This window comes from Pelodiscus sinensis, unplaced genomic scaffold (genome assembly GCF_049634645.1).
Source record: "Pelodiscus sinensis isolate JC-2024 unplaced genomic scaffold, ASM4963464v1 ctg34, whole genome shotgun sequence".
In the NCBI taxonomy this organism is placed as follows: domain Eukaryota; kingdom Metazoa; phylum Chordata; order Testudines; family Trionychidae; genus Pelodiscus; species Pelodiscus sinensis.
This window is the reverse complement of record NW_027465849.1, coordinates 5,212,515-5,239,600: the sequence shown is the minus strand read 5'-3', so window position 1 is coordinate 5,239,600 and position 27,086 is coordinate 5,212,515. Positions and strand designations below refer to the sequence as shown.

The window sequence follows — 27,086 nt, the reverse complement described above, 5'->3', positions numbered from 1 at the left end:
CTCCCACCAAGCGCCGCGTGCCCGGGACCGGCGCTCTCCCCCCAAGCACCGCGTGCCCGGGGCCGGCGCACCCTGCAAGCGCCACGCGCCCGAGGCCTGCACTAGCGCTGGCACTCTCCCCCCCCCAAACACCGCGCGCCCGGGGCCGGCGCTCTCCAAGTGCTGCGCACCGAGGTCTGGCGCACCCTGCAAGTGCCGCGCACCCGGGGCCTGCGCTCCCCCCATGCACCACGTGGCCATAGCGCGGCAGCCAATCCGCGGCGCCCCCGGGGCCGGCGCTCACCGTGCACCATGCGCCCGGGGCCAGCTCCGGCACCGCACATGCGCCACGTGCCCGGGGCCAGGCCAGCCCTGAGCACTTGGCGGGCGCATACAAATGCGGGCACCGTGTTGGGGACCACTGTCCTAATGTTAGCAGTGGGGACACCAAGTTCGGAAGTGAATGGTTAACCAGTAAGCCGGTTATGGTTAACCAGAGGGGGCTGGAGCAGCCCTCCACCAGCCATAGGCAGAGGGCACTCTGGCACGCCACAGGTAGGGTTGCTCAGCAGTCACAGCAGTGTGCCAAGGGGGTAGGTGTGTGGGCTGCTCCAAGCCCATCTTTAACACGTCCTACGTGTCCCATTTAATCGGTTAACTGGTTCAACATATTGTTTAACTGGTTAGCTAATTAAATGAGATTTTACATCCCTGGCACCAAGGTGGCTAAAAGTAGGGTTGAATTGGGACTAGAAATTCCAGGATTTTGACTTTTTTTTCCTGATCACACACAGTTCTGCAAATAAATTCACGTTTTGTTTAGATTTTGACTTTTTTTAAATGTAGTACGGTAGATTACGGAAGATAAACCTTAAAGAGACCAAACAAAGAGTCATTTCAGGAATGGAAAACTACATTTTAATGTTCTGAAATGGTGGAGTTTTCCCCTTCCAAACAAAAGGTCACTAAAATCAGCATTTTCCAATGGAAAAACATCCCCTCAGAAAACTTCCTTCCAGCTCTAGTTAAAATGGCCGTATTTTGAAGTGTATAATCAACCTCTGGAACTCACTGCAAAAGGATATTAATGATGGTGAAGGAAAGGGGAGGGAATCATAGAACCATAGAGCTGGAAGAGACCTCAGAAGGTCATCAAATCCAGCCCCCTGCTCTAGGCAGGACCAATCCCAACTAAATCAACCCGGCCAGGGCTTTGTCAAGCTGAGACTTAAACACCCGCTGTGTACAGCCTGTCTGATCCCTTCTGGGGAAGCATGGGTGGGAAGAAAGAATTAGACAGGGTTAGACAAACCCGTAGGTCTTGGTTGATTTCGTCCTGCTTCAGGGCAGGGCACTAAACTTGGGGACTGCTCTAGTCAGACCAACATTTCAATCAATCTTGTCAAGAAACAGGCAAAAAAAACCCCAACCCAAACCAGGGAGAAACACGTTCCTTGGTTTGTAAACACAGACACAGAGAACAGCTCCTTCCACTGGGGGGGTGGGAATAAAGAAAATAATCCCTCGCCCCCTCCCCTTCCTATTTGGTCCTAAAGGATGAAGATTTGTGCAGGCTGCGGGGGCAGGACTGATACTCAGGGAACGGGGAGCATGGGGGAGAAGGGGGCAGCTTGCTTACAATCCAGGGGCAACCCCGTGTCTCGGGGCTGGCCCAGCAGAGGCGGGATTTCTGCAGCGCAGGGGGACACGAGGTGAAACAAGCAGCGACTCGGCCGATTGGGGCTTGTTATTGTAGGGTCGCATTGAAGCAGACACTGGCACCAGCGTCGCCTCCAAGAGCGAGGGGAGCGCGCGGCCTGATAACCCCGGACGGACCCGGACCCCCCTGCGCTGCGGGGCCAGGAGTCACCGCCCCCCGCCCCTCACCTCCGCCTCCTACCTGCTCGCAGCTCCCGGGCCCGCGGCAGCAGCTGTTCCAGCCGGCTCCGAATGTTGAAACACCAGCAACATTAGCCCTCGCTTCCCATTGGCTGGAGGGCCCCAGGGGCGGGCGCAGGGAAGGGGAAGCTCCGCCCTTCGAGGGCCACGTGGGCCGGCAGTGGAAGTTGCAAGTCAGCTGGAGGAGAGAGGGGCCAGGCCCGGCCTGCGCACGTGGCTTTCACCGCAGCGCTCACCTGCCCTCACGCCCCACGCTCCTGCTTTTCCCTCCCTGCGTTGTTCGACCCAACCCTCACCCAGGCATCCACCCAGTTCACCCCGATTCTCACCCCTTTTTAAACTTGTTCCTAAGAAACCCGGATCGGTTCCTGGGAAATTCCAAACAACTCTTATCAGTGGTGCCCGTTACATACCAGCTGGGTTTTCCCTTTGATATTTACATACCCACTGCCTCCTTCCCCCCCCTCCCATTTTTTCCTCCCCTATTCATTTTGGTTCTGGACATACAACACTCCAGTCGTCTGAAGAAGTGGGCTATGCCCAGGAAAGCTCATGATCCCATTGACACGGTTTGTTAATCTTTAAGGTGACTATATGTTGTGTTTTAAGTTTTTCCTGTTACAGACTCACTCAGCTACCCCTCTGAAACACGTGGGCTCTGTCTACACTGCAGGCTTCTTGCACAAGAACTGTTTTGCAGAAGAGTTCTTGTGCAAAAGGTCTTCCATACGAGCGCGTCCACACTGCCATGTGCTTTTGCAGAAGAGATGTGCTTTTGCACAAGAGCATCCATGGCAGTGCGGACACTCTCTTGCACAAGAAAGCTCTGATGGCCATTTTAGCCGTAGGGGTTTTTTGCGCAAGAAATTCATGTTGCCTGTCTACACTGCCGCCTTCTGGAAGAGCTCTTGTGCAAGAGGGCTTATTCCTCGTGGGGAGAGGAATAACTCTTCCGGAAGAAGCCCTGTTTGCTGATGCTGTACTGTAATACTTGTGCAAAAACACGCACACAGTGTAGACACTCTGCAAGTTTTTGCGCAAGAACAGCTGTTCTTGTGCAAAAAGCCTGCAGTGTAGACATAGCCTTAAAGGGGCAACCCCAATAGTCATTACTAACAAGGAGTCCTGTGGCACCTTGAAGATTTATTTGGGCATCAGCTGTTGCGGAGGAAAAGCAGGTGCAAGTGTTTTTTACCCTTGGAAGCGGATGCCCAAATACATGTGTTAGTCTTTAAGGTGCCCAGGGTGCCTCTGTTTAAACAAGTGGAAGAGAAGGGCCTGTGTGCACTTCATAGGATGCCAGGCTAGACTGAAGATCACAATGGCCCTCTCTGGCCTGGAAGTTAATGAATGGTTGCATGTGGCCAGGCTGCCTCTCTTTATGCTTGCATTAACTAACTGGGTTATTTGCAGGTGTTGTACTCAGTCCAGCTGTGTAGGAGCGCCTGCTGCTGGAGGAGAAGGCAAAAGTTCTGTTACCTGGGTTGTAAGTCTGGAGCCTCCTCTATTGCATGAGGTACAAGCCACCTGGCTCTCCGCTAAAGTTGCAGAGCCGAGTCACTGTCTCTGGACGTGGTCTCCGTGCCACTGGCTGGGACAGTACAACCCACTCAGTAGGCGTGTGAGTTACATGAGCGCTGTCCTTCGGCCTAGATCCATAAAGCTGCTTGCAGGTGGGTTTTATGTAGCTTTATGGATCTTGGCCAAAGGACGGGAGGCGTGATGGTGAAAGGTACAAAGTGAGGTGCTCAGTTCCCATGGAACGTCAATGGGAGGTAGGAAGGTAACCGCCACCGAAGTGCTCATTGGCGTTCTCACCACGACAAGGCCCTGCTGTAGGTGCAAGAGTCGCGTCTGCACGGTGTCCCCATCTCAGGGCGAACGAGGCAGCCAATTGTGTAGGTTTGCATCAGGCTTTCGCTGGTTTAGATGGAGCGGTCCATACGAGACTAGGGTTCGTCTGTTACGCCTCAGTATTGCCAGCGGCAGCCCTGGGGTTGGAGCAAGCATGAGCCTATCTTGGGGTAGCGCCTAGGAACGCCGGTTGTGGAGCAGGTGTGCGAGGCGCTGCACATTGTTTACTATGAGGTGTACTACCGTAGCACCAAGGAGCCTCAGTCATGGAACCAGACCCCATTGTGCCAGGTGCTGTACATTTCTAGTACTATTCGGTGTACTACAGTAGCACCTGGGAGACCAGTCAACCTGTATAGACAAAGAACAAGCCACAAGCAGTCAGAGCTCAGAAATGCCTGGGGCCGGAGGGCTCTCTTGAAATGTACCTGCTCACAGCAGGCTGGGTAAAGCAGGATGGTTCCTGGGCTAGAGCACCAACTTGGGACGAGTGAGAGTCCCTGCCCCACTCCATGCTCCCCGTATGGTGTTTGCGGGCATGTGCCTCAGTTTCCCCATCTGTACAAGGACGCTATCAGCACCGCCTCCCAGGCACATGAAAGATGGTGCTCAACTACTCCGTGAAAGGGGCCAGACAGGTACCTTAAGGGAGAACCTGCTCCATTCTTCATTTACATCACAGCAGCCCCACGTAAACGTCCTCCAACAAATCTAATACGTTGGCCCAGGAGCATCCCTCCTGGCTGCACACTCCAGAAACAGCACAGTGGACTTTTAGCACTGCCAGGGACTCAGCGAGCTTCTCCCGTTGCCATAGCGACTGCCTCTGGGGGAGGTGGACCAACTATGCCAACAGGCGAAGCTGGCAGCTGGCTGAGTAGGAGTACACCCCTGCAGGCCTGGTGATGCAGTGTTAAGTGCAGATCACCTCTGACTGGGCTGCATTGCAGGGAGGATGTGAGGTGAGGCCGGGGCCAGAGGACCACGCTAAATCATGCCAGACAGGGTGGAGTTCTGAAACGAACTCCCCATTTCCCATTATATAAAAACCCAGCCTTTCGCAGCTGGGGCTGCTGTCAGCCAATCCACTGGCCCTGGAGCAGGGCCCAGCTGCATCAACCAGCAGCTGAACTGCCCAGCCTGAATTCAGGTGCTGAAGCCAAGTTCTGAAGTAACCATGGGAAAAACCCACTGTGGGTTTTGAAGGACCAAACCCACCCCAGGCTGAGGCTGGAGTCAGGACAGGTCCTGGGTAAGCTTTTCCACATGCATGTAGGTTCTCCTATTACCTTGTATGCTTTTGCCTTAAGGATGAATCTGCGTGCTTAGGAAGGATTGTGTGGTAACCTGTAACTGCTGACAATTACACTGTGGCTAGGTCTACACGGGCATGATTTTCCGGAAATGCTTTTAACGGAAGAGTTTTCCATTAAAAGCATTTTCGGAAAAGCGCGTCTCGATTGGCAGGATGCTTTTCTGCAAAAGCACTTTTTGCGGAAAAGCGTCCATGGCCAATCTAGACGTGCTTTTCCTCAAAAAAGCCCCGATCGCCATTTTTGCGATCGGGGCTTTTTTGCAGAAAACAAATCTCTGCTGTCTACACTGGCCCTTTTGTGCAAAAGTTTTTTGGAAAAAGACTTTTGCCCGAACGGGAGCAGCACAGTATTTCCGCAAAAACACTGACAATCTTACATGAGATCGTCAGTGCTTTTGCGGAAATTCAAGCAGCCAGTGTAGACAGCTGGCAAATTTTTCCGGGAAAGCAGATGATTTTGCAGAAAAACTTGCCAGTCTAGACACAGCCTGTTTGTAATGTCTGGAGAGAAAGCAAAGCACAAATACTGCTGTGTCTGTACAGTCTGACTTGATGGGGATAGACTGGGAATGGTGCAGCCGGAGGGAAAAACCTGGCAGAAGGGGGAGACACATTGGTGGATCAGAGAGAGAGGAGACAGGTGCAGTTGCCAGCAGAATGTAGATCCCACGATCAGACACTTAATAGTGAGGCAAGAGGGCCAGTAGTGCCCTTGATAAAGAAGCACAAAAGCCGGACCACTCTGGTTTGGGATTTTTTTAATATGTTCATTATGAGCGCATAACATCAGCTACCACTACATTGTTGTTCACACAGAGGAAACAGGCCCAGCCCAGACAACAGAATCCATGGTGGTTTAGGGTTTCAAACCAAAGGAGCTAAGTTACCACATTTCAAAAGAAACATTTACACATTGGGAAGATCCCAAGCAGTGAGAACAATTGGTCCGTGGTAAAAGGCATTTTCCCGCCCACCTACACAGCACAGTAGTTACAGTCCTAGAAATCCCAGCAAGCAGCCAAACAAACACGAACATGGGGCATGTGTAACTGACCTGGGGCACTTCTAAGAAACTGTTTAATCCAGGAAAGTGACAGAAGGCAGGAATGTCCCAACATTAGTGGAGAGAAAGAGGGAATTGCGAGATCAGAGCAGTAGAGTAACTTGCCAAGGACCAATCAAGTCTCCTTCCCCCACTCGGTGAAAGCTCTAACCTGGATTTTGATTGGAGACAGGGCCAGGTGGGGTGTATAGTGAACAGACAGATTCCGGTTCCCTCCCAGCTGTAGGTCGGTATCACAGTGTTATGCCAGCAGGTTGCGCATTTAGTTCTGCTGGGTCACTTCATAACATTCCGGGGGAAACTAACAAGGGATTTAATCAAGGGGTTAGTCTGGTTTCAGGCGATGGTCTACATAAGCTCAGATAATCCTGTCACCGATCCAGCGGGGGAAAGCATTTCTCCCTGTTCAGGGTCAATACAACTCACCAAATTCCAGCAGCAAATCAGATACAACTTTTCCCAGCTGGATCCAAAGTCGCATGAGGAGACCCATGAAAAGAACGGGCCAAGTTACACGTTTCATGGTGCAGGAATAACCCAGACCCACAAAAGCTCCCATGAAGCCGCTTGTGACTCCTGTGTCAGCCGCACAAGACATGCGGGAGCCTTGGGGAGTGTTTTTACAAGCGATGCAGGAGCCGCCAGCAGGGCAGCTGAACCCATCCTCGGCTGCTAGGGTCTACGTCAGTGGCAGTATTAGCAGAGCAAAGCAAGGTTCTGGCTGTGCTCTTCCACAAGCAACTAGCGTGGGAGCAGGGACAGAGCACAACACCACTGCGGTTTGCAAAGGACTCCAAAGGGCACCAGGCATTCGCAGCGGGTTTTGACTGGCTGCGAGCTGGACGCACAGAACAAGCCTTCCTTAGTTCCCTTTTGTTGCTACCAGCAGCAAGTCACTGGCTCCATGAAGCCACCATCGCCTCATGTTAAGACTTGTCAGGCATGACAAGCAATTGGGGGTGTCTGAAGTGAGAGCCTAATTTTTCAGACAGCTGGTGCTCTGCGCTTCCCAAAGATCAGACCCCTGTAACAGGACTCAGCTTGGGCCACTGAAAAATCAAAGCCCCCCATTAAAAACCCCCACTCACAGCTGGCAGCCCCGCTGGGTGTGCAGTTTAACTACACTCTGTGCAGAGCGGGAGGGCTTGGGAAGAGACGCCCAGCGCGGAGAAGGAACAGGGTGAGCCCCACATTACAGCACAGTTGTTAAAAATGGACATCTCAGCCAGTGGGGATTGACCCCCAAGGCAGAGCCACCCTCGTCCGGTGAAACACACAGCTGAAACGGATTCCGAACAGGCGGCCTGCCACATTCTCGCCCTCACTTGCTTTCCATATACACCCCACGCTGCCCGACTGTGAAACTGACCCCGGGCTGCTCTGCTGCAAGAACCACTGCTGCGAGCAGCTCCCAGCCTGCCCATGCAATGACAATGTGGCCACCGAGGGCCGGTTCGAGGGCTCCCAACTGAATCTCCTCTACATTTCCAGAAGGTTTTAGCTTTTCGAAAGGTACAAGGCCGGTGTGGATTTGATCTGGACCGCGCCGCGTCGGACTGCACTGCCCAAGCCGTTCTTTGTAACTCTGGAGTTCGCACGACTCACAGGGAGGCCCAGACCTCGCAGGACAGTGACACAAGGGCAGAGCAATTGGGGGAGGGGGAAAGCTAGCAATCACACCCTATGCAGACTGGGCGTTTGCTAGTTACCATGTCACACAAGGCAGAGGCCATGGATCACCCCCCACAGCCAGTGCTGGACCAAATTAAGGTGCGAGACTTGAATCCCTAGACCTACTTGCATGCCCCGCTTTTCCTTCATCTCAGGAACCACTAATGTGACTGCTCTGCTTAGAGCAAGGCAAAGGAAACTCTTCTCTGTGTCAGGGATGCCGCGAAGGGCAAGACTAAAACTGGGTTAAAAAAAGAAGTAACTCCATGAGTCCTTCCATGGCTGCTTGCCAGGATGATCGGGGACACGGCCCCCACGCTCCGGATACTCCTGGCCCGACTGCCAGAAGCTGGGAATGGAGGACAGGGCAGAGATCACTGGAGAGTTGCCCTGATCTGTTCATTCCCTCTGAAGCACCTGGCACTGGCCACTGCCAGAAGACAGGACGCTGGGTTAGGCCTGGACACTGAGAGGTCTAGGCTGGGTATGAGGACAAACTGTTTCCTTAGGAGGGTGGGGAAGCGCTGGGCTGGGTTCCCTAGGGAGGGGGTGGAACCACCGTCCCTAGAGGTGTCTAAGTCCCGGCTGGACAAAGCCCTGGCTGGGTTGATCGGGTTGGGATTGGTCCTGCCTTGGGCAGGGGGCTGGACTCGACTCTTGAGGTCTCTGCCAGCCCTAGGATTCTGAGTCTATGACCATTGGTCTGGTCCCATAGGGCTGTTTCCGGTCTCCCTCCAGTGGTGGCTGGACAATATAGCGGTTGACTCGTATGTTAGCCAAGGCTGCAGCAGGAAGAACTGGCTTTTAGCTGAGGCAGTGGAGGGGAGATGCCGAGATGGAGTAACAGCTGTCCCAGGTCTGATCCATGCCCAGAGCGCTCAGTGGAACTGGGGGGAGAAGGCCTGCAGGGGTGGGAGGAGTTTCTACAGGAAACAGCCTTCAGCCCTCTCCACTCCCAACAAGGGAGCGGGGTCCTCCAGGCAGTTGTGGGGAAGTGCGATGCGGCTCTCGGGGGACTTGCCTTTCCGATCTGCTCTGGAGAAAGGACCTGCCTGGACCCCCACCCAATCAGGCCTGCACCGTAAATTGCCACATCAGCCGGCTCCGTGCTGGAGGACTCACCCTGCTCGTCAGGCTCACGCCCCTCGTGACGCAGCTGGTGCACTTGGGAAAGCGGCTGCCGGCCGAGCTCTCGGCCACGCCCTTCCCTGGAAGCGCTGCCTCTGCTCCAACAGGCCGGCGCCATGGGGACGGGGCCGCGCTGCAGGAGAGCCCCGAATCAGCCTGGCGGTGGGCAGGGATACAAGCTGCAGGGAGGCGTCCCTCGCTGTGCCGTGAGCGCTCCGCAGAGGGGCTGGGGAACTCTCGGCTGGACGCTGAACACGACAGGCGCCAGACAAGAGGCAGGGAAGGGTTACACTGCCCAGCCACACGCCGGTGGGGTGCAGCTGCAAAGCATCCAGAAGCACTTTCAGCAGTGAGAGCGGCTTAGTCACCTGCCACTAGACTATTATTTTGGGGAGTAGCCCGTCCCCTTAACGACCCCTGTCTGCAGTTACAATCAGGCCCCCAGGAAAGGGAGAGCTACGCACAGACTATTACTTAGTGCATAAGGGCAACGCGAGGAGTGCTGAAAACCTGACAAGGCGCCGTAGCCTGCTCTGGTCACTGCAGCCGCTGGAGCGCAGGGTGACAGGAAATGGCCAAGAATTCGGGGCTGTCTCATCTGGCCAAGACACCGCCCAGAAGAGGTTTACTGCAGCTTGAAACAGTCAGCCAGCAGTGAACAGTGTAAACCGCAGCATCCTTACCTAGCGCTCGTACCAGGGGTTTATGCTCCTGTCGGCCTAAGAATTAAGACCCATTCAGGTTTATAATGCTGCCCATCACCCTAGCATCTGGGCACCTTCCATGTTAAAAAAAAAAAAAAAAAAAAAAATCAATAGCTGGGTCCTTAATGGACTTCAGGGAGGCTCTGGCACGTCTCCCTTTACAGGGCCAGGACTCTGCTTGGAGTGGAGGGGGGAATCGGATTGTACAGAGGTGTTCAAATGGAAACACAGCAGACGTGTTAGTAGGGTGACAAGCCTCAACTAAGCAAAGCTGAAGGACAAAGGCATGTGAATTAACCCAAACGTCGCAGGCTGCATGAGGGGTCTGGGGTTTAGGACACTTGGCTAGAGAGCGAGGAAGCTAAACACACGCTCAGTTACGCTACTCACACACCCCCCCCCCCCGCTTTGTTTCTCAGCACCCTGCCTTTTAACCCCTTCACCCAGCCCACATCCACCCATGGGCTTAAATAGGCGCACCTCTACGTCGCGGATTCCTGGCGCCCTCATTCCAACCACCACTCGGAGGCTCCGCGAAGCCCTGGGCCGGATCTCGGCACACGAGAGGAGCACGGCTAAGCTGCACAGCCAGTTCCTCCCAGGCAGTTTTATTAGTGTCACTGCACGAAGCAGGTGCGTATGGAGGGGAGGGAGAAAACACAAAGGGACGTGGCACCTTTCACAGAACAGAGAGATACAATCAGAAGAACTAAAAGACAGCTGCTTGTCACATCCGCTCCCTCACCTAGAGGCCCTCTGGCAGGGTCTGCACCCTGCAGCCCAGACACCGCGGCACGTCGATGGCCACGTGGACTCCCGTCTCCCCGTCACATTTCGTCGTCCAGTCCATAGCTCTCCTCGGGGAAGTCCCCTACCGTGATGTACTGGGGCTTCACGAAGGCGCCGTACTTGGGCTGGCACTGGAAGTACTGCTTCCCGTTGACGCTGGGAAGAGGTAGAGTCGGGAATGAGAGCGGCAGCGGCTCCGCCCAGCCCACCCTTCCCCTGCGCCTGCCCCACCGGTCACTGAGCTCCGACTGCAGCCCCCCTCGGGGGCCGGGTAACAGCCTTGAGGGAAGGGGAGGGCCACCCCAGGGAGATGCCTGTGGGCGCCCGGTATGGGAGGCAGGGGAAGGCTCTGCCTTCCCAAACTGCCAGCCTGGCCCCGCCCACTCCCCACCCCCAGAGCGCCTGCAGGAGCGTTGCTGCCCTGGTGCTCGCCTTCCCCATGCTCCGGGAGAGGCTGGGCTAAGCCCTGTGCCCTCTGCTCGCCTTCCTCCATGGGGCTGGAGAGGCCACGCTGTGTGGAACACCCTCTCCTTCCCACAGTGCTCCAGGGCTGAGGCTGGGCCACATGGCACGGCATACCCTCCTCCTTCCCACAGTGCTCCAGGGCTGAGGGTGCTGGGCCACATGGCACGGCATACCCTCCTCCTTCCCACAGTGCTCCGGGGCTGAGGCTGGGCCACATGGCGCGGCATACCCTCCTCCTTCCCACAGTGCTCCGGGGCTGAGGGTGCTGGGCCACATGGCACGGCATACCCTCCTCCTTCCCACAGTGCTCCGGGGCTGAGGGTGCTGGGCCACATGGCACGGCATACCCTCCTCCTTCCCACAGTGCTCCGGGGCTGAGGCTGGGCCACATGGCACGGCATACCCTCCTCCTTCCCACAGTGCTCCAGGGCTGAGGGTGCTGGGCCACATGGCACGGCATACCCTCCTCCTTCCCACAGTGCTCCAGGGCTGAGGGTGCTGGGCCACATGGCACGGCATACCCTCCTCCTTCCCACAGTGCTCCAGGGCTGAGGCAGGGCCACATGGCACGGCATACCCTCCTCCTTCCCACAGTGCTCCGGGGCTGAGGCTGGGCCACATGGCACGGCATACCCTCCTCCTTCCCACAGTGCTCCGGGGCTGAGGGTGCTGGGCCACATGGCACGGCATACCCTCCTCCTTCCCACAGTGCTCCGGGGCTGAGGCTGGGCCACATGGCACGGCATACCCTCCTCCTTCCCACAGTGCTCCGGGGCTGAGGGTGCTGGGCCACATGGCGCGGCATACCCTCCTCCTTCCCACAGTGCTCCGGGGCTGGCCCAGGCCATACGGTGCACCCTCCTCCCGGGCTGGAGCGAGCATACACCTGCCTGCTCCCTTCCTCTCCCCATGGCTGGGAGGTGGGAACACACGCATGGTGCATTGCCCCACCTCCCCGTGGGAACAGGGCCTCAAAAAAGGGGCAGGGCTTCAAATAAGGGGCAGGGCCTCTCCCAGCCGTGCCACATGAGCCAGGGCAGTGAACGCCTGGGGATGCGTTTGGCCCACACAGATCAGACCACTGCCTGACGCGCTGCTTTTAGGGTGGCCTTCACTCCAAGGCACGGTCACAGAAATGGAGTGAGGTGATGTGGCAAGTCCGGGGTGAGGCATCCTAGCTCCTTGTCTGTGCTCGTTTCCATCCAGCGAGCCTGGCTTGGAGCAGGTTTAAGTGCAAGGATATGGCCTTTTCTGTAGCCATACTGTAAGGCCTACAGCAGGGGTGGGAAACATAAAGGATGAGAGGGCTGACTGTGGCCCCCGAGTTTCCCTGGATCCACAGACTTGGAGCACACAATCTACTAGCCTGACCCCCGCAGCTCTGGGGTGCGAGGGGAACATGGGGAGTGTCGGTTTCCTTCTCTGTCGGGGGCCACGTCAGTGAGGGGCTGTTTGGCTATTTTTGCTTCTCACTTGCAGGCAGCTCGACTGATTTTTCTATGGGTCAGTGGCTCCCCGACCCAAAAAAGGTTCCCCGCCCCTGACCTAAAGCCTTCCTCTGTAGCCAGACTCAAAGAGCAGCAGCTGTTAGCTGAGAAGCAGGAAGTCAAATCCTCACATTCAATCTCAATGACATGAAAAGAGCGTCATACTGGGCTGGTAAGGAGACGCTGTCCTAACAGAATCTGCTGTCACCAGATAAAGAAACAGCTTAGAATGAGTCAAGACAATTTAGATGGAACGCTTTCTGTCAGGCAGGAAACTACTTATTACCAGCTGGGGTCGTGAGAGCCTCAGTTCTTTATTGGTCTGTCATAATGGTCCCCATTTCCCAATGTCTGTCGGGTTCGTTAACGATTAGTCTGCTGTATAATTAATTTTGCTCAGTGTAAATCAAGTAAGGTGGGGGGGGGGTATGATTGGTTAGAGAAGTACAATACGCAATGCTTCAGACTGGCTAGTAACATTTGTGTAAAATAATTGTCTAGTAGGACTCAAGTTTCACTCTAGAAACTGGGGCCCAAAAAGGAAGTTCATTGGGGACTCAATTCCAGGACACAGCTGTAGGATTAGAGCTACCTGACCTCAACCTTGTGCCAATGACACCGTGTGAAAACAGGAGCCCCCCCCAGATGGATCTGACCCTGACTGGTCCTCAAGACAAGTTGTGATGTAGTGGGGGGGGTAACTTGCTGGCTGCAGCATGGCCCAGCAGGGCAGGGGGTGAGTCATTATGCAAAAGGAGTCTCTCAACCTGTCTGACCAGCTACCCCCCAGGGAGAGAAACAAAGGAAGGTGGAATGCCACCCCGGGCTGGGGGGCAGGGCTGGAAGAGAGTTAGTTTCTGTCTGGGAAGCAGGAGAGAAGGAGCTAGGGAGGGGGCTGGGATTGTAGGGCCCAGCCACCCCCCATCTCAAGGGGGGGGCACTGAGGCCTCTTAGCCCCAGTTCCTGTAACCAGATGACATCTGTGCTGTATCCTGGAGAAGCAATAATCTACCTCCATTCTACTGGCTGGTGGAGTCGGGTCGTGCCATTACGGGGGTGCAGGAGACGGGAAAACCCCAACACATCATCACACAAATTCATCTGCCTTCTTGGGAACGGTGAGCACTAGGTGCTTGGCGTGGCCATTCTGGCTTTGGTGAGTGTTAATATGTCGAGGTTACCTAGGTTATTAGTGTGTAAGGCTCTTTCACTGGCAAGAGAACCTGCAGACCTGCGGTGTGTAAGCCCTAGCAACGGGTGCCCCTAGAGCGCGAGTGACAGAGTTGTGTGCGGTACCATAGGCTCCCACTGGGAACACAGCAGGAGGACTCATCTGCACCAAGGCAGAACGCAAGCACAGGAAGGGGTTTTACCTGCCGTCGTTTTTCCCTAAGGGCTCGTCATACTTGATACCAATCCAGTAGCCGGGTTTGAATTCCGCTAGCCCTGCAGAGAGAGCGAAGACGGAGTCAGCGCCGGCGAGAGCTCTCCTCTCACGCCGACGCCGCAGGAAGGCACAGCCAGCAGCCTCCAGCTAGGCATGCGCAGAGGCCTCTTTCTAAACATTTCCTGAAAGGTACTCAGGGGAACAGACTTGCACTGGTTAGAGCCAAGCGTCTCCCGTCCAGAACGTGCTTCCCCAGCTCTGCCCTGCAGAATAGCAGCTGTTTTGCAGTATGTGACTATTCGAGGTGGAGTTTGGGACAGGAAGTGAGCCGTTTTTCATCCAGCTAAGCTGCAGGAGGAAGCTGGATGAGATGACCCCCAAGCCAGGGATAACAAAATACACTTTGTACCACCAGGAAGGATCGGGGGAGAGAAGAGTGATTGAAGCTAAAGGCCAACACTGGCCCCAAAACAAGTGGGGGAGAAACTGACCAGGAATCAACTGAGGCTGGAGGTTAGGGGAAGGAGGGAGGGTGTGGCACAGAGGGGGAGCAAACCACCAATCCGGTCTGGCGATGAAGCTGAGCAACTGAGGACTGGGATGATGCGAGGGGGTGCTTGGGGAAGCAGGGACTGCACTTGATGAGCTGGGGAGGTTCCTTCCAGTCCTAAATGCCCATGAGATTCGGAATTGTCACAAACGGCAAGGATGGTGGCAGTCTCACAGCTCAAGCTAATGCTGTGTCTCCTCTAAGCACCCCAGCTTGGGACCGACCCCAAGGAAGAGCTCCCTTCTGAATCCTGGTCACTCCACACCAAGCAGCCTCCCAGCTGCATTCAGGCCACCGGCAGAGACAGAATTGCTGCTGACTTGACTTCCTGGTGCCGCTGCGGCCAGCGTCGAGACACTCCTAAGCCACGTCCCTACCCAGCCCAACTCGCGAAAGCAGCTAGAGATGGGCAAGGGCTGGTCACCTGGTCATGAGATTCCAGCAGAACAGACGAGGCCTTTGCACAAACTGTTGATTCCCTGCGGCAAGCAGAGTCACCATTATTTGTCACCGCCTCACATCTCACGGACTCACCAGGCTCCTGAAGACCCAGGGAGGGGTAATCTGGGAGATGGGAAATCACCCTCCCTCCCCCCGATCAGGACGGAGAGCCAGGGCCCCAGCAGCACTTACCCACATACATGACTGTCCCCCGTTTGCTGGGCTGGCCCAAGACCCGAACCTCACACCGAGCACCCACTGAAATGGCCTCCGCCTGAGCCTTTTCTTCCGCAAGTTTCTGCTCCTGCTCCGCCTCTTTCTTCACCATCTCCTCCTGGTTGTGCTTCCCCATCTTACTCCGCTTCAGGAACGAGCGCACAGAGTCTGGAAGCAAGAGGGGGAACACGGCTGGCTTCAGGAAGTGGGAGGAGATGGCAACATTTCTTCCCACCTATTATGAGACCCAAATCTACGACTGAGTCCCCTCCCCAGTGTTAACAACCCTGGTCAGTTTCACGTTTCACCAGTGCTCTTGTACTCCCCTTAGAAAGCAGCATTTAGGCTGTGACCTAACAGTGTCTATCCCCACTGAAAAAGCCACTTTCTCCATGTTTGGCTGGAGTGATTTCCATATCAAACAGCTACATTTGGGGCCCAGATCATGCTAGCAACATAACACATCTTACTGTCACCATCCTTCTCTCGTTAGCAAGAAACGATGCCACAGGTAGAGACCGAGTCGTACCTGGAGCAGCGCTGACACCCAGTGGACCTCCACCCTACCGATCCCCAACAAAAGCCAACCCCAGGGGTCTTTTCAGGCGCTTTGCCGCTGACACATGGGAAAAGGTCCCTCAGAGACCAAACCCATCAGGCGTCACGTTTCAGAGTGGGGATGAACGTTTTAATCCCATGAAAGTGGGTTGCTTTTACCTGGCCGCTTCTCGTAGTCGCTGGCAGACATTTCGTACTTCTCTACCCGCGAGACATCCTCATACTCGCCCATCCGGGCTCCGCTCCGGTCAATCACCTAGGGAACGGAATGGAAATGAGTCCTCTTTTCTTCACACCAATTCGTTCATCTCCAGCCCTGGAGAACGGAGCCCTGAGACCCAAGGTTTCAAAGATGCAGTGGCATCTCATGCCAAGATGTCTCTGCCCTACGATGCCTCCTATACAGCACAAAGCCCGACAGCAGTGTGTCAGAGCCTGGTTCTAGACCTACACTACGGTGCTAGAAATAGCTGCATGGACATTCCCACTGGGATCTGAAATCCACCCCTTGCCCCAGCATCAGAGCCCAAGTGGGAGTGTCAGTGTGCCTGGTTTTAGCACCACAGCACAAGTCTGCCTCTGTAGATACAGACTCCCAGTATTACTGCACTGGTGAGGCCACAACTACAGTATTGCACCCAGTTCTGAGAAAGGTCCCACTGGAGCGAGTCCAGCCGAGGGCAACCAAAACGATGAGGGGGCTGGAGCACGTGGCCTATGAGGAGAGGCTGAGGGATTTGGGCTTAGTCTGCAGAAGAGAAGAGAGAGGGGCTATTTGATAGCAGTTTTCAACTTCCTAAATGGAGGTTCCAACGAGGATAGAGAGAGGCTGTTCTCAGTAGTGACAGATGACAGAACAAGGAGCAATGGTCTCAAGTTACAGTGGGGAAGTTCTAGGTTGGATATTAGGAAAAACTATTTCCCTAGGAGGTAGTGAAGCAAAGGGATGGGTTCCCTAGGGAGGGGGTTTTACCTCCATCCTTAGAAGTTTTTAAGCCCCAGCTTGACAAAGTCTGGCTGGGATGGTTTAGTTGGGTTGGCCCTGCGTCGGGCAGGGAGCTGGACTCAATGACTCCTAAGGTCCCCAGGATCCTATGATTCTATGAAGAGTGTTTGATACAAAGGTGTTTTGGGTGACATGTGACATGATATATGAATCCAAGTGGTGCTAAATTGAAAAAAGGTCTCCAGAAACAGGCCAAATCAGAACCATTTCAATGTCTTACATGGGGGGGGAAGAGGGGTAAAGTCCCAGGTTGGGTTTTTCAAAAGCACCCACATGATTCACTAACCCACAACCCACTTGGGTGGCTGAAAGCCCCTTCCCAGACCTACAATCTCTGCTCTTTCAAGAGGAAACTAAAAAGATTTGCCTTGACTTGAGGAAAAGCCGAGTCCTGTGGGGTCTTCAGCATGACAGGGATACAACACACTGCAGTTCAGCATTGTTAGACGCAGGTTCCCTCTCTACACCACGGATTTGCCCTGGTTTCTGCCATCAGTGGCTACCTACTAGGCTCTGTAAGGCTGAAGGAGGAGGCATTTCTGTTCTGCTAAGGGCGCAACCCCGATACCTACGTGTATCCTACAGCCGTCATCGATGGGGTAGGATCCCAATAAGGCCTCATCACTGTCCAGTTTCATTATAAATTTGTCGTCCGGTGCGTAGAGCTCCAAGTCCATACATGATGCTGGGCTTCCCACCACCAGCTCTAGTTTGCACTGGGAAAAAGAGAGACAAGCGCTTACTGAGAGCAGCCCTTCGGCATGCTAAACTCAATTGCTGCAGACAAGCCAGAGTCGGGCCAAGCCGCCCACAGGTGGTAACGGGGTAAGAATGGCCGTACTAGGTCAGACCAAAAGTCCATCCAGCCCAGTATCCTGTCTGCTGACAGTGGTCAATACCAGATGCCCCAGAGGGAGGGATAACAACAGGTAATCCTCACGTGTTCCCTCTCCTGTCACCAATTTCCAGACAAACAGAGGCTAGGAACACCATTCCAACCCACCCTGGCTAATAGCCATTGATGGACCTACCCTCCATGAATCTATCCAGCTCTTTTTTGAACCCTGTTAAAGTCCTAGCTTTCACCACATCCACTGGCAAGGAGTTCCACAGGTTGACTGTGTGCTGAGTGAAGAAAAACTTCCTTTTGTTTATCTTAAACCGGCTGCCTATTAATTACATTTAGTGACCCCTAATTCTTATATTGTGGGAATAAGCAAATAACTTTTCCTCATTCGCTTTTTCCATACTAGTCATGATTTTATAGACCTCTCTCATACTCCCACCCCCTTCGTCTCCTCTTTTCTACGCTGAAAAGTCCCAGTCTTTTTAATCTCTCTTCACATGGGATCCCTAATCATTTTGGTTGCCCTTTTCTGAACCTTTTCCAATGCCAATATCTTTTTTGAGATGAGGCAACCATATCTGTACTCAGTATTCAAAATGTGGGTGTACCATGGTTTTATAGAGAGGCAATCAGATATTCTCTGTCTTATTCTCTATCCCAGGGGTTTCCAAACTTTTTGACACAGGGACCAGTAAATCCATTCATGAGCTTTTGGAGGACTGGTAATATTCATTTGCATATTCATTAAGCAAATGATGAATATTCAAATAAGTTGTTTCTGGTCCTCCCAAAGCCCCCAGTGCCAGCTTTAGCAAAGCTTTTGATATGATCACCCGCAATATTCTTGCAAGTTAAGGGAATATGGATTGGATAAATGGACTGTAAGACGGACAGAAAGCTGGCTAGACCAGGATTTCCCAAACTTTTTACTTTAGTTGAAACTTGTTTTTTTTTTTCAGTGCTGTTTTTTGCAGCCCAAAAATATAAACGCATATTCAAAAAAGAATGAAAAATGAATTACATTTTCACTGTTTCACCCAGCTGCATCCTCCACCCAGCCAGGGCCAAAGCTTGGGGGACCCGGAGCCGCACAGGCACTCCGGGAGGCGGGACCAGGAGCAGACTGGGGGTAGGGTATCTGGCTAGGAGGGAGGGTGCAAGGAGGGGTAGGGTTGCCAGGTGTCCGGTTTCGTACCGGACAGTCTGGTATTTGAGGCTTCTGTCTGGGAAACAAATTGAGAAACTACCGGACATATAAAAGTGTCTGGTATTCTCTCATTAGGTACGTTTTATTATTATTAGGTGTATCAGTTTGTAGTTGCGAACTGCCTGGCTGGCAGAGATGCTCAGGCTGCGTGAGTGTGTCTACCAGCCAGACAGTTCGCAACTACTCGAGAAGGAGTGTGTGTGCGTGTGTGGGGTGGGGGGGGAAATGGAATCCCTGGAGCAGGACTCACTTGTGCTTTACTTCCCCCCTCCCCCTCCAGCCAGACCCACTTCCCCCAACCCCCTCCTGGCTGGCCGGTTTCCCCCACTTTCCCTCCCGATCTCTCCAGTCCAGCCCCGGTGCCCCCAGCCAGCCCTGCTTCCAGTGGCCAGTTCTCCCCGGCCAGCCCCGCTACCGCCGACGTCACGCCCCCCCGGCCAGCCCTGCTTTCGCTGGCCCCCCAATCTCCTCCGGCCAGACCTGCTGCTCCTCCCGACCCCGGTCGGTCGGTTCTCCCCCGCTGCTCCTCCCGACCCCGGTCGGTCGGTCAGTTCTCCCCCGCTGCTCCTCCCGACCCCGGTCGGTCGGTCGGTTCTCCCCCGCTGCTCCTCCCGACCCCGGTCGGTCGGTTCTCCCCCGCTGCTCCTCCCGACCCCGGTCGGTCGGTCAGTTCTCCCCCGCTGCTCCTCCCGACCCCGGTCGGTCGGTCGGTTCTCCCCCGCTGCTCCTCCCGACCCCGGTCGGTCGGTCGGTTCTCCCCCGCTGCTCCTCCCGACCCCGGTCGGTCGGTTCTCCCCCGCTGCTCCTCCCGACCCCGGTCGGTCGGTTCTCCCCCGCTGCTCCTCCCGACCCCGGTCGGTCGGTTCTCCCCCGCTGCTCCTCCCGACCCCGGTCGGTCGGTTCTCCCCCGCTGCTCCTCCCGATCTCCCCTGGCCAGCCCCACTGCCCCAGTCCAGCCCTGCTTCTGGCAGCCGGTTCTCCCCTCCTCCTCTTCCTCCCGATGTCCCCCAGCCAGCCCTGCTTTCTGGCGGCCGGTTCTCCCCTCCTCCTCTTCCTACCGTTGTCCCCCAGCCAGCCCTGCTTTCTGGCGGCCGGTTCTCCCCTCCTCCTCTTCCTACCGTTGTCCCCCAGCCAGCCCTGCTTTCTGGCGGCCGGTTCCCTCTCCCCGCACGCACACACACTTCCACCCGACCTGCCCCCTCCTCCCCTCCATCTGAGATCAAGCATGTCTGGCATTTTTTCTAAACTCACCTGGTAACCCTAGCTACACCTCTGCCAGGAGCCCAGAACATCCAGCTGCATCCTCCGCCCAGCCCAGCCAAGGGCGTGGAGGACCCAGCACTACACGGGCACTCCAGGAGCCTGGAACACCCTGGCAGCCACGCTGAGGCCCATAGGGTGGGAAACGCTGCTCTATCCCTTTGTAATGATTCTTAACATTCTTGCTTTTTTGACTGCTGCTGCTCCTTGAGTGGGTGTTTGCAGAGAACTATCCACAATGATGCCAAGATCTCTCTCTGGAGTAGTTGGAGCTAAATAAGACCCCATCATTGTGTACATATAGTTGGGATTATTTTCCAATGTGCATGACTTTACATTTATCAACATTCAATTTCATTTGCCATTTTACTGCCCGATCACTTAGTTTGGTGAGATCTTTTTGAAGCGCTTCACGGTCTGCTTTGTTCTTAAGTATCTTGAGCAGTTTGGTATCATGCGCAAATTTTGCCACCTCGTTGTTTACCCCTTTCTCTAAATCATTTATAAATAAGTTAAATAGGATTGATCAAGACCCTACTAGTTACCTCTCTCCACTCTGAAAACTGACCATTTATTCTTACCCTTTGTTTCCTGTCCTTTAACCAGTTATCAGTTCATGAGAGGACCTTCCCTCTTATCCCATGACAATTTACTTTACTTAAGAGCCTTTGGTGAGGTACCTTTACTTTCTGGAAAAGTAAGTGCACTAGACCACTGAATCCCCCTTGTCCACATGCTTGTTAACCCCCTCAAAGAACTCTAGCAAATTAGTAAGGCATGATTTCCCTTTACAGAAACCATGCTGACTTTCCCTCAACAAATTATGTTCATCCATGTGTCTGACAATTTTTTTCTTTACTATAGTTTCAACTAATTTGCCTGGTACAGACGTTAGACTTACCAGTCTGTAAGTGCCAGTATCACCCCTAGAGCCCTTTTGAAATATTGGTGTCATGTTAGCTATCTTCCAGTCATTAGGTACAGAAGCGGATTTAAGGGATAGGTTAGAAACCAGTTAATAGTTCTGCAATTTCCCATTTGAGTTCTTTCAGAACTCTTGGGTGAATGCCATCCGGTCCTGGTGACTTGTTACTGTTACGTTTATCAATTTGTTCCAAAACCTCCTCTAACACCACCACAATCCGGGACAATTCCTCAGATTTGCCACCTAAAAAGAATGGCTCAGGTCTGGGAATCTCCCCAATATCCTCAGCCATGAAGACTGAAGCAAAGAATTCATTTAGCTTCTCCGCACTGAGTGCTCCTTTAGCATCCCGATCATCCAGGGCCCCACTGGTTGTTTAGCCAGCTTCCTGCTTCTGATGTACTTAAAATATTTTGCTATTACTTTTTCAGTTTTTGGCTAACTGCTCTTCAAACTCCTTTTTGGCTTTTCTTATATTTTTACACTTAATTTGACAAAGTTTATGGTCCTTTCTATTTTCCTCACTAGGATTTGACTTCCACTTTTTGAAAAATGTCTTTTTATCTCTCACTGCTTCTTTTACTTGGTTGCTAAGCCACAGTGGCACTTTTTGGTTCTCTTACTGTCTTTTTTAATTTGGGGTATACATTTAAGTTGGGCCTCTATTATGGTGTCTTTGCAGAGTTTCCGTCCTGTTTGCAGGGATTTCACTTTTGTTACTGTACCTTTTAATTTCCATTTCACTAACCTCCTCATTTTTATGTAGTTCCCCTTTCTGAAATTAAATGCCACAGTGTTGGGCTGCGGAGGTGTTTTTCCTACCCCAGGGAAGTTAAATTTTATTACACTATGGTCACTATTTCCAAGCGGCCCAGTTATAGTCCTCTTGAACCAGATCCTGCACTCCATTTAGGACTAAATCAAGAATAGCCTTTCCCCTTGTGGATTCCCAGAACCAGCTGCTCCAAGAAGCAGTGATTTTAGGTATCAAGAAATTTTATCTCTGCATCCCGTCCTGAGGTGACATGTACCTAGTCAATATGGGGATAGTTGAACTCCCCCCACTATTATTGAGTTTTTTATTTGGATCACCTCTCTAATCTCCCTTAGCATTTCATAGTCACTATCACGGTCTTGATCAGTGGTCGATAATATATCCCTACCAGCGGGTATCATGTCACAGGAGCTCACAGAAGAAATAAGACCAAGGAACGTTACACAATGCAAGAGGGAGAAGAGATCTGGGTTCAACGGACTCTAGATCGAGTCTTTGCTGCAGCAGCGTGGCACTAGGCAGCCTCCAAGTGGAGAAGCTGGCTAGCTCCTGGGCCAGGGCTTTGCTGCTCTGGCATTAATTTAGCCATGATTACATTTGCGGAGGACTCCAAATGAGAAAAATCAGAGGGGAAGCAGCAACCTGCCCAGGAAGGCAGAGTCAGACCTGGAGAGATCAGAGGATCACGTCTCAGTTCCGTGTGCGACAGGGTATAGAAGGCGGAAAACCAACCAGTGCTCAGTACAGGCCTAGTAGCATGGGGAGTTGGACACATCCCCTGCAGAGTCAGATTATGCATTAAAGACCAGAGGATAAATAAACGTTGATAGGAAGCAACAGGCAGCAGCCAGCGGCTGGCAAAGGACCAACTGCTGCAGGGGAGGAAGCGCAGGCTCATCAGTTAACCAGCTGGGCACAAGCACCCAGCTGCTCAGCCACACTTAATCCACCTTTTGGCTGCATGGCACGGCTGGATTTTTCTGCTGATGGAGCCCTTCTCAGGGACCTGCAATGCGCCCCAGAGCTGCTCTATTCAGACAGGATCTGGGTCACTGCAAATCCCGCAGGGGTCAGAGGAATGACCAAACGGGGCTGGAGGGCAGGCTGGAAAGCAGAGGGGATTCGGGCTGGCGAATTGCAGCTGGCCTGCCTGAGGGTGGGGCAGAGGGAGAAACCAGACTAGCTTAGTGAGAGAAAGAAGCAGCCGAATCGGTGGGGGAACAGGCAGGAAGACAGGCCCAGAGGGCTGCAGATGTCTCCCAGAGCAGGGAAACAAAGGTACAGCTAGAACAAATCACACTCCAAACACAACAGCCAGCCTGGGCACCTCAATGCTAGGTTATCACCATGAGATCCATGGAGAAGCAGTCTTACCTAGTGGATAGAGCAGTAGACTGGGATTCAGAGGCCTAGGTTCTGTTGGTGGCTTGGCCACTAGTCCACTAAGTTACCTTAGTACCAGTAGCCCCGCCCCCATGCCTCAGTTTGTCCATCTGTCAACAGGGGGTATCAACACTGCCCTCCTTTGTGAAGCACAGCTGATCAAAAGCACTCCATACAAGCCAGGCATGTTGCTGCAGGTATATTACACCTGTGCTCTAGCATTGGGAGGATGCTGGTTTTGGTCCCATTACACCAGGGGTGGGGAGCCTCAGGCTCGGGGCCTGGATGTGGCCCCCAGCTTGCCTTGATCTGGCCCCCGAGTCTTTCTCCTCAGTTGGGGGCCATGTCAGGGAGGGAGGATTTTTGGCTTCTCGCTTGTTGTTTGGCTTCCCCGACTGATTTTTCGGTGGGTCCACAACCCCTGACCTAAAAGAGGTTCTCCCCCCCCCCCCCCCGCACTGCAGACCCACCTTCTCCCACCACAATCTCAGCTGAGATCAGAAGCGCTTTGTTTGCCTAAGCAGCACCCGTGGGTCCCTCTGGGAGGAGGGAGTGACAAGTGAGGCTGCACGCCCCTAGGAGGGACAGTGATTCCTTAGGCCGGAACAGAGAGTCATTTAGAGTCGGATCTGCCTGCTGCAAGGTTCTCACACCTCTCCTGGGACAACCTGGTGCTGAGAACTACCAGAGACAGGACATCAAGGCAGATGGGCCTCACCTCTGTGCTAGGCTAAGTCCCACATCCCTTGAATAGGGAAGGTAAGAAAGGGGAACACGCCAGGCTCCTGGGGCATTTTTAAAAGTGTTTATTGAAACTTTCTCAAGTGCAGGAACTGATGGAGAGAACCGACTAACTGCAGCAGACTCAGAGTCAACAAGTTACGGCTTTATAACCCTTAACACACAACTTGCCAATGTCCTGTGTCAAAATACACCCAGTAAATGGTCTCAAAGCAAATTAACAATTCCTCAAGCAGCATTTTTCTCACTGGGCATCCTGATGAACGTGGATTATTACGGAGGGAATGATTTGGGGAGGGGAGGTCTGGTGAAATCCCTGATTACTGATAAAAGTCTAATCTTACCAGTCGAACGATAGTGACTAATTGGGGCTGTCAAAGGACTCGGCTAGCTGGGATCTACTAAATCATTTCTGTGGCCGATTTCTACGAAACTTCCCTGACTTTGTATTCAAATTTCATCCTTAAAACAAGTCAAAACACAGCAAGGAGAAAGCAGCTGAGCCCCCCCAAGGTGGAACAAAAGGATTCCTGCCCCAGAGGAATGCCCCACCAAACCGCACACGGATGGGCTGCAGATGCTGAGTCATCCCTTTGGTCTGCACTCTGGAGAGCTCTCACTGCTTCGCTAGAAGCCCTCAGCACTGTAAGGACAGAGCCGCATGGACGGAGAGATGGGGCGGGCACCTCAGGAAAGGAGAGCCACGCACAGAGTTCAGTGCAAAGACGTGAGGAACGGCCAACCAGGGGAAACGTGGAAGGAGGATCCTTCACAGGAGTCCGCAGGCAAAAAGAGCTAAAAGTGGTCACTGAAAGGCCCAGAAGAAAGGGGACTTAGAGGAAAGGGTCATTCCAGGGGTCACTGGGAAGAGCAGCATCAGGCCCTGGTGAGTCCCAGGGAGCATCTATCACAGTCCAACATCAGCCTAGGGGGTAGGAGGCTCAGGCATTGAGAGATGGCAGGCTCCAGAAAAGGACTGGTCTGGTCCTGGCAGGGGTAGGCCATGATTAGCATTGGTGGCATCAGCCTCCATCCCAAGCGGTGGGAGGGGATGGGGAGTTGGTCCAGGATTGGTCAAGCCCCAGGAGACATTAGGGGCAAGGGTCCCAGTGCAAGGCAGGCCCTAGAACGTGTCAGTGGATTCCCAGGGGTGGGGTTAATCCGGCAAGCGAGAGGATCAGGCCATGCAGGCCCTATCGGTGCCAGTCCAGCTTCAGCGTCCAGCGGTGAGTCAGTCCAGAGCAGGGGCTGGTCCGGAGGGAAAGTCATCCCAGCGTCAGTCAGTCCTGACTCAGTGGGTCAGTCCTGGACCCAGTTTGGTGCCTGGAGGGTCAGTCCCTGGTTTGGTGTCAGGCTGGGGAAAGTTCCGTTGGTCCCAGTTTGGTGTCCAGGGGAAAGGGGGTCTAGTTCTGGACCTCGGCACAGAACTGGCACCGACCAAGAGGACTGGGGGGGGGGGGGGGGGGGGGGCAGTCGGTCCTGGTCAATCCTGACTTGGTACCCGGGTGTAGGCAGGCACCAGGCCGGGGGGGGGGGGGGGGGGGGCCGGTCAGTTGTTTTTTGCCTTGGGTGGGGGGAGCCCTGTTCAAGAGAGGAGTCCAGCTCTGGTCTGACGCTTGGGGAAAGGGGGGGGTCTCATTCAGTGCTGGGGGGGTCCGGTCAGTCCCAGTTCAGTGCCCGATCTGGGGGGGGGTTCAGTCTGAGAAGAGGGGTGTCAGGTACCAGTCAGTACTAGTTCACTGCCCAGTCGTGCAGGGGGGAAGGGGAGTCCAGCCTGGTGCCCGGTCCCAGGGTTGGTTCAGTGGCGGCAAGGAGGGTGTCAGTCTGGTTCGGTGCCCGGTCCCGGAGGCGTGGGGGTGTCAGTCCCACGGGGGGGGGGAGGCCGTCCGTGGGGGGGGGGTCGGTGCAGTTCTGGGGGGGGTTGTCCCGGGGGGGGTCAGTCTGGTTTCGGAGGGGGGGTCCGGTCCGGGGGGGGGGCTGTCCCGGGAGGGGGGGTCGGTGCGGTTCCTGGGGGGGCGGTCCCGGGGTGGGGGGTCGGGGCGGTCCCTGGGGGTGGTCCTGGGGGGGTTCCTGCTGGGGGGGCGGTCCCGGGGGGGGGCGGCGCGGTCCCGGGGGGGGTTCCTGCGGGGGGGGCGGTCCCGGGGGGGGCGGTCGGGGCGGTCCCGGGGGGGGCGGTCCCCGGGGGGGGGGGTCGGGGTGGTTCCTGGGGGGGGCGGTCCCCGGGGGGGGGGTCGGGGTGGTTCCTGGGGGGGGGCGGTCCCGGGGGGGGCGGGTACCTTGAACTCGGCGATGGTGAGGCCGCGGCCGTAGCGCTTCTGCGCGCGGAAGGAGTTGAGGCTGCTGCTGACCGACACCGACACGATGGCCGGGGAGGCCCCGCCCGGCGCCCCCGACAGGATCATGGTGCCGCCGCCGCTGTCGCCGGGAGCCCGCTCGCTTCTGGAAGATTCGGCCCGCCCCCCGGGCGCGCCCGGCCAATCCCCGCACGCCCCGCCCAGGCCGGCCAATCGCACCGCCCCCGGGCCTCTCCGCGGCCCGCCCAGGGCGCTGAATCCAACCAATCCAAGGGCGCGGCGAGACCCTCCTCTCCCGCCCCCAAGTGAAGTTACAAGGGGTCCGGTCTTCATTTCAGCCAATAGGAGACAATGTTACATGCGAGTGAGGCGCCTTGAGCCAATGGCTGAGTGCAATACAGAAGCAGGTGGAAGAGTGAAGCCGCAGGGAAGTGAGGGCAGCTGGGTGGGTATATGGGCTGTGTGCATGGTTGGGGGGGTATATGGGCTGTATGCATGGCTGGGGGGGTTGATGGGCTGTGTGCATGGCTGGGGGGGCGGTATATGGGCTGTGTGCATGGCTGGGGGGGTTGATGGGCTGTGTGCATGGCTGGGGGGGCGGTATATGGGTTGTGTGCATGGCTGGGGTGGGTATACGGGCTGTGTGCATGGCTGGGGGGGCAGTATATGGGCTGTGTGCATGGCTGGGGGGGGTAGATGGGCTGTGTGCATGGCTGGGGTGCGTATATGGGCTGTGTGCATGGCTGGGGGGGGTAGATGGGCTGTGTGCATGGCTGGGGTGCGTATATGGGCTGTGTGCATGGCTGGGGGGGGGTATATGGGCTGTATGCATGGCTGGGGGGGTAGATGGGCTGTGTGCATGGCTGGGGTGCGTAAATGGGCTGTGTGCATGGCTGGGGGGGGGATATGGGTTCATGCATAGTTACCTGTTCCAGAATGGGATGTTGCACTCTAGGGCTGGTGTATATTCATACCAACATGCACTGGTACCATTACACAAGGATGGGAGAGTGCCTGGATGCATGTGGGGGTGGGTGTAGGGCTTCATGTGGGCATGATCGCATCCAGGCACCTTCCCACCCATGCTACAGGCATTAGTGAGGGTGGCTGTGAGGCAGAAGGTGTGGATCTGGGGAGCTGCA

General features: G+C 54.9%; 1 protein-coding gene across 1 annotated transcript; it reads right to left on the bottom strand.

Annotated features, from left to right (window-relative positions):
* Positions 1-5,788: 5,788 nt before the first annotated feature.
* TBCB (tubulin folding cofactor B) lies at positions 5,789-26,104 on the bottom strand. The gene is made up of 6 exons (XM_075915558.1): positions 25,927-26,104; positions 17,085-17,228; positions 15,666-15,762; positions 14,925-15,116; positions 13,728-13,800; positions 5,789-10,558 (listed from the first exon to the last, which is right to left on the bottom strand). The coding sequence occupies exons 1-6, from the start codon at positions 26,050-26,052 to the stop codon at positions 10,441-10,443; spliced, it is 750 nt and encodes a 249-aa protein (XP_075771673.1). The 5' UTR covers positions 26,053-26,104; the 3' UTR covers positions 5,789-10,440.
* Positions 26,105-27,086: the final 982 nt, after the last annotated feature.

What these genes read in the sequence shown, in the direction of transcription:
- TBCB (XM_075915558.1), bottom strand. Translation starts at nt 26,052, where the DNA reads ATGATCCTGTCGGGGGCGCCGGGCGGGGCCTCCCCGGCCATCGTGTCG. An exon ending in CGACTACGAGAAGCGGCCAG is followed by an intron (nt 15,117 to 15,665) that starts GTAAAAGCAACC and finishes TCTTGCTTCCAG; the next exon opens with ACTCTGTGCGCTCGTTCCTG. An exon ending in GGGGACAGTCATGTATGTGG is followed by an intron (nt 13,801 to 14,924) that starts GTAAGTGCTGCT and finishes CTCTCTCTGCAG; the next exon opens with GGCTAGCGGAATTCAAACCC.